We start from the raw sequence: 7,500 nt of genomic DNA, 5'->3' as shown, positions 1-7,500 counted from the left end.
TTTTGACAAATTCCCGGTTTTCCCAAAATTCCAGGAATTCCGAAATACCCATTCTCAATTCAAACTGTTACTTCTTCAACATTTTTCAACCGATTCCAAAAATTCCAACACCAACCCATTTCATGTCATCTAGGACAATTGTGCTAGTATCCATGTTTTTAAAAATTCCCGCTTTTCCCTAACATCCCATAATTTCCAGGAAATTCCCATTTAAATGAAGGAACGTATTCATAGTTCTACAATGCCCTAAATTCCGACCTTTCAACAATCCACACACACTACTCTTCCAATGTATCAAACACAAAACAAATTTCCCTTTCCCAAAATTATTTTTTCCTGGAAAATACAAAATCTACATCATATTCCACATTTCTCAACCGATTACAACCGTTCCACCATCCATACGCTCCACTCACCTTGGACAATCAAACTACCATGTTCCAAGAAATCCATAAATTCCCCAAATTCCAGTTTTTCCAAAGCCCAATTTTCATCCCTTCCTGGAAAGTTTTCACAGTCAAAATTTTCCAACCGTTTTTGACCATTCCACCTTCAAAACATTCCTCCTAGTTGGGACAACAAACACTCCTATTTTTTTAATTAATTTTTTTACAAATTCCCGGTTTTCCCAAAATTCCAGGAATTCCGAACTACCCATTCTCAATTCAAACTGTTACTACGTCAACATTTTTCAACCGATTCCAAAAATTCCAACTTCAACCCACTTCTTATCATCTCGGACAATTGTGCTAGTATCCATGTTTTCAAAAATTCCCGCTTTTCCCTAACATCCCCAAATTTCCTGGAAATTCCCATTCAAATGAATGGACGTATTCATAGTTCTACAATGCCCTAAATTCCGACCTTTCAACAATCCACACACACTACTCTTCCAATGTATCAAACACAAAACAAATTTCCCTTTCCCAAAATTATTTTTTCCCGGAAAATACATAATCTACTTCATATTCCACATTTCTCAACCGATTAGAACCGTTCCACCATCCATACGCTCCACTCACCTTGGACAATCAAACTACCATGTTCCAAGAAATCCATAAATTCCCCAAATTCCAGTTTTTCCAAAGCCCAATTTTCATCTCTTCCTGGATAGTTTTCACAGTCAAAATTTTCCAACCATTTTTGACCATTCCACCTTCAAAACATTCCTCTTAGTTGGGACAACAAACGCTCCTTTTTATTTTTTTAATTTATTTTTTTACAAATTCCCGGTTTTCTCAAAATTCCAGGAATTCCGAAATACCCATTCTCAATTCAAACTGTCACTACGTCAACATTTTTCAACCGATTCCAAAAATTCCAACACCAACCCACTTCATATCATCTAGGACAATTGTGCTAGTATCCATGTTTTCAAAAATTCCCGCTTTTCCGTGAAATTCCCAAATTTCCAGGGGTTTTCTTCTCTTTGCTGGGACACTGCATATTGTTGTTTGTTCTCTTTCTCTGTGTGTGCGAACAAAACAAACCGAGTCATGGTGTCACCTTGCCCGCTGGCACAACTTTTGTCCGAGTTTGCCAGATTGTGTACTTGATGGCGGACATTGTGTTGTGTGTTTTTTCAGATTTACACTGACTGGGCCAACCACTACCTGGCCAAGTCTGGCTGCCCGCGGCTCATCAAGGACCTGAGCCAGGACGTCACTGATGGAGTCCTGCTGGCACAGATCATCCAGATAATAGGTACACACACACACACACACACACACACACACACACACACACACACACACACACACACACACACACAAACACACACACACACACACACACTGCATGAACCACATGTCCTTCATGAGTGCTTTTTTTTTTTGCTATTTAACATCAGCAAGCTCTTCGACACTACACACTGGCACCAGGAAGTGGTATATTAAGTCAAAAACTTATAAAAGAGGCGGAAATTATTGACAAAAATTTCCTTTAATACCAACTTGTTCAATAAATATGTTTTTCAAAGGAAGACTTAAATTATCTGGCTTCAATCGCACATTTAAAGGGGAACTGCACTTTTTTTTTAGGACTTTTGTCTATAAATCACAATCCTTATGTGAGACAAGATCACATTTGTTTTTCTTGCTTTTGTGCATTCTAAATCGTAAATAAACGCGAGAAAAAGTCAGCTAACAATGGAGCTAACAGGAGTTGCTGTATTCCCCCTATAAAGTGCCCGAAAAACATCTAAAAACCTCCAATATTGTTTTATATACACACTGTAAGTGCATATGTAGTATCTAGTAACATTCATAATAACATGTCATGTTTACATATTTAAATCATTTTAAGCGTACGGCGGCATATTCATTTCAAAGACGCTCACTTTCCATTATGTAAGACAAGAACGCATGTGTTTTTCTTGTTTTTGTGCATTCTAAATCGTAAATAAACGCGAGCAAAAATCAGCTAATAATGGAGCTAACAGGAGTTGCTGTATTCCCCCTCTAAAGTGCCCGAAAAACATCTAAAAACCTCCAATATTGTTTTCTAAACACACTGTAAGTATATATGTAGTATCTAGTAACATTCATAATAACGTACTCCTAGCCACTTCATACTTGCTGTTTTTTACTATTTAGAATACATGAAAAACATGTCTTCCATAAGGATTGTGAATGATAGACACAAGTTCCTTTCAGGTGCTCGACTTATCCTCCCCTCTTGCAGTTTTCCGACAAATTTGACCCCATGAGAGGGGTTGACTTGAAATTTCTCACACAGCTAAATGTGCCGCACAAAATGCCCATTCCAACTTGAGTGCCGCATCACCACGACGTTTGGTGCACACCTTCAGGGAACTGGCAAGCACACATTTGTACCGTCTTTAACCAAAAATGGGCTTTCAGTCATGATTATTATCATTATTTGTCTATTGATTAAAAGTATATTTTTGACATGTATGCTGTCATGTTCCCTTTGGCATCATTTTCCTGTGTTGTGAGTTTGTTTTTCTTTCAGTGCTCCTTCCTCTCTTGTTTTCCACTTCCTGTCGGAGCACTGATCACACACACCTTTCCCTGGTTGCCAATTAGGATGCTTCCTTTCAGCAAGGCTTTACCTTGCTTTGCGAAGTTCACACCCCAGCTGGTTCTTGCTTTACTTGTCTTGTTTCTTCTCCTGCCAACCGGGAAGCTTTTGTTTTTTTTTTGTTGTTTTTTGTTTTTTCCGGAAGAGTGCTCATCCCGCGCAGGTGCTCTTTGTTTTGCTGTACCTAACTAAATGACATTCGGATTGAACCTCGACATCGCCTGTCGTCTCTGCGTCCGGGGTCACAGCACCTGCAACCATACGCATTTAATTTGTTCCAAACTTTTTATTTTATCTTATTATATTTTATTGTATTAATTATTATTATTTTATAGATTTATTTTCCGCTTGACATATTTTACCTTTTCTGTCCTTTCTTGTCTCTACTTTTAACGGTAACTTAGATAGAAATTGGTTAGAAGCTGATAATTGCAGGGGAAAATTTTGTTCCGAACTTTTTTTTCATTTTAATTTAAATTTAAAAAAATGTTTTAATTGGTTTTTAGATTATTTTATGAAAAACATTATATTTAACATTGTTTTATCTTATCTTTTTTGTCCTTATGATTAATCATTTGCAGCTTTCTTGTCTCTGCTTTACATTGTAAATCATTTGTTTTTTTTAAGGTAACTGAGATAGAAATTGGTTTGATGCCGATATTTGCAGGGGAAAAATTTGTTCCGGACATTTTAATTCATTTAATTTAATTTTTTTAATTGGTTTTATATTATTTTATTTTATGTATTTTATTTATTTTTTTCTATTTAACATTGTTTTACCTTTTTTGTTCTTATGATTAATCATTTGCAGCTTTCTTGTCTCTAAATCTTTTTTTTTTTTTAACCATATCTTTGGTAGAAATTGGTTAGATGCCGATATTTGCAGGGGAAACGTGTTCGGAACATTTTTTTTTAATTTTATTTAATTTTTTGATTGTTATTATATTTTATTATTTTTGTATTCAACATATTTGTCCTTTTTTGTCCTCATAAATAATCACTTGCAGCTTTTTCTTGTTTCTGCTTTACATTGTAAATATTAATTAATTAATGTATTTATTTATTTTAACCAAAACTTAGATAAATATTGGTTTGATGCCGATATTTGCAGGGAAAAAAATTGTTTCTAACTTTTTTCTTCATTTTATTTTATTTTATTCTATTTAACATATTTTTCCTTTTTTGTCCTTATAATTAATCATTTGCAGCTTTCTTGTCTCTGCTTTACATTGTAAATAATTCGGGGGGGTTTCTACGGTAACTTAGATAGAAATTGGTTTGATGCCGATATTTGCAGAGGAAAAATTTGTTCCGAACATTTTAATTCATTTTATTTTATTTTTTTAATTGGTTTTATATTATTTTATTTTATGTATTTTATTTTATTTTTTCTATTTAACATTGTTTTACCTTTTTTGTCCTTATGATTAATCATTTGCAGCTTTCTTGTCTCTAAATCATTAATTGTTTAACCATATCTTAGATAGAAATTGGTTGGATGCCGATATTTGCAGGGGAAAAATGTGTTTGGCCCTTTTTTTTTTCATTTTTATAAAATTTTTTGATTGTTTTTATATTTGATTTTATGTATTATTTTTGTTTTTTGTATTTAACATATTTTTCCTTTTTTGTCCTTCTAATTAATAATTTGAAGTTTTCTTGTCTCTGTTTTACATTGTAAATCATTTGGTTTGGTTTGTTTTTTACGGTAACTTACATCGAAATTGGTTTGATGCCGATATTTGCAGGGGAAAAATTTGTTCTAAATATTTTTTTGTATTTTATTTCTTTTTTGTATTTTTTGTATTATTTTTATATTATTTTATTGTTTCTATTTAATATTATTTTAACTTTAACTTTAACTTTATATTTGCAGGGGAAAAATTTGTTTCGAACGTTTTTCTTCATTTTATTTTATTTTATTTATTTATTTCTCTTTAACATATTCTGTGTCCTTATAATTAACCATTTGCAACTTTCTTGTCTCTGCTTTACATTGTAAATCATTCGGGTTGTCTAACGGTAACTTAGATAGAAATTGGTTTGATGCCGATATTTGCAGGGGAAAAATTTGTTCCAAACATTTTTTTGTATTTGATTGATTTTTTTCCTTTCTTTTTTTTTCTATTATTTTATTTTTTTCTATTTAACATTATTTTAACTTTAAATGTAACTTTAACTTTATATTTGCAGGGGAAAAAATGGTTACGAACATTCTTCTTTCATTTAATTTTTTTATTGTTTTTTATATTATTAAGTTTTTTCTATTTAACAACATTTTACCTTTTTTGTCCTCATAAATAATCACTTGCAGCTTTCTTGTCTCTGCTTTACTTTTTTTTTTTACCAAAAATTAGATAAAAATTGGTTTGATGCCGATATTTACAGGGGAAAAATTTGTTTCAAACTTTTTTCTTCATTTTATTTTATTTTTTCTATTTAACATATTTTTCCTTTTTTGTTCTTTTAATTAATCATTTGCAGCATTCTTGTCTCTGCTTTACATTGTAAATCATTTGGAGGTTTTTACGGTAACTTAGATTGAAATTGGTTCTTGCCAATGTTTGCAGGGGGAAAATTTCTTCCAAACTTTTTTTTGTATTTTATTTATTTTTTTGTATTTAAAAAAAAAAAAAAAAAAAAAATATATATATATATATATATATATATATATATATATATATATATATATATATATATATAAATTATTTTATTCATAAATAATCACTTGCAGCTTTCTTGTCTCTGCTTTACATTGTAAATACTTTTTTTTTTTTTTTTTTTTAACCAAAACTTAGATAGAAATTGGTTTTGCAGGGGAAAAATTAGTTCCGAACATTTTTATTCATTTTATTTTATTTTATTTTTTTAATTGGTTTTGTATTATTTTCTTTTCTTTTCTTTTATTTGATATATTTTCTATTTAACTTTTTTTTTTTACCTTTTACCTAATTTGCAGCTTTCTTGTCTAAATCATTATTTGTTTTATCATAACTTAGATAGAAATTGGTTCGATGCCGATATTTGCAGGGGAAAGAAAATTGTTTCAAACTTTTTCCTTCATTTTATTTTATTTAATTTTTTCTATTTAACATATTTTTCCTTTTTTTGTCTTTCTAATGAATAATTTGCAGGTTTCTTGTCTTTGCTTTACATTGTAAATCATTCGGGGGGTTTTTACGGTAACTTAGATAGAAATTGGTTGGATGCCGATGTTTGCAGGGGAAAACATTGTTCCAAACATTTTTTTTGTATTTCATTAATTTTTTTCTATTTTTTTTTTTTATTATTATTTTTTTTCTGTTTAACATTATTCAAACTTTAATTTTTGTTATGCAAAAATTGTTACGAATTTTTTTTTTCATGTTTTATTTAAATTGTTTTTATATTTGATTTGTTTTTTTTTGTTTTTTTATTTAATTGATTTTTTTCCCATTTTTTTCTATTATTTTATTTTTTCTATTTAACATTATTTTAACTTTAAATTTAACTTTAACTTTATATTTGCAGGGGAAAAAATTGTTACGAACATTCTTTCATTTTATTTTTTCATTGTTTTTATATTATTTAATGTTTTCTATTTAACAATACTTTACCTTTTTTGTCCTTATAATTAATCACTTGCAGTTTTCTTGTCTCTGCTTTACATTGTAAATCATTCGTTGTTGTTTTTTTACGGTAACTTAGATCGAAATTGGTTTGATGGCGATATTTGCAGGGGGAAAATTTGTTCCGAACTTTTTTTTTCATTTTATTGAATTTTTTTTCTGAAACCAACCTTCTTTTTTTTTTACTCACTTTCTTCTCTGTTACCGCCGTCCGCCTTGTCATCGACGCTCTCCATCTTCTTGATTCTGTCCTGTTCCTCAGCCTCTGTGGTCCTTCCCTCCACTCTCTCTCTCCCTGTTGGCTTGAAACTTCACCCTCCCCTGCTTGCCCCCTAAAAACAGACAAGGAGGCCACGCTGCCCTCTCAGTGATTCTCTGGCAGCAGCTGATGAATTAGGCAGCGTTTGCTTCCCAGACGTCAACACACACACACACACACACACTCACACACATACATCCTGCACACACACGCTGCACCTCGCCAGCAGAGGTTCTCTGCTGCAGTCGTGCACCTGAGCTGGCCGGACGCTGGGATGGATAGTGAGCGTGTCTTCTCTTCCTCTGTCCTGCAGCCAACGAGAAGGTGGAGGACATCAACTGCAGCCCTCGGAGTCACACACAAATGGTGAGTCTCGCCTCCATCTTTCCACGCCGTCTTTTTCTAGACTGCAGTCTGAGTTTGTAACAACGTCGGCGTTCTCCTTTTGGATGCGGTCTTATCATCTGTTTTTCAAACCAAAAAAAGTAGGGGTATTTTTGTTTATTTCATTCTTTTATCAAGTGAAAACCACAAACTGAAGGGTAGGATCTCGCGTGAGAGGAAGAGGGGGTCCGCTGAAAACGATGACAA

At 32.2% G+C, this 7,500-nt stretch overlaps 1 protein-coding gene across 1 annotated transcript in view; it reads left to right on the top strand.

Moving 5' to 3' along the window:
- Positions 1 to 7,500, top strand: part of nav3 (neuron navigator 3) — a 571,589-nt gene that overhangs the window by 136,244 nt on the left and 427,845 nt on the right. The window contains exons 2-3 of the mRNA XM_072913146.1: positions 1,587 to 1,704; positions 7,223 to 7,275. Coding sequence (XP_072769247.1) covers positions 1,587 to 1,704; positions 7,223 to 7,275 — 171 coding nt within the window. The remainder of the gene's footprint in view (positions 1 to 1,586; positions 1,705 to 7,222; positions 7,276 to 7,500) is intronic.

Source organism: Nerophis lumbriciformis, linkage group LG05 (assembly GCF_033978685.3).
Source record: "Nerophis lumbriciformis linkage group LG05, RoL_Nlum_v2.1, whole genome shotgun sequence".
NCBI classification, from domain to species: domain Eukaryota; kingdom Metazoa; phylum Chordata; class Actinopteri; order Syngnathiformes; family Syngnathidae; genus Nerophis; species Nerophis lumbriciformis.
This window is presented reverse-complemented; position numbering and strand designations above follow the sequence as displayed.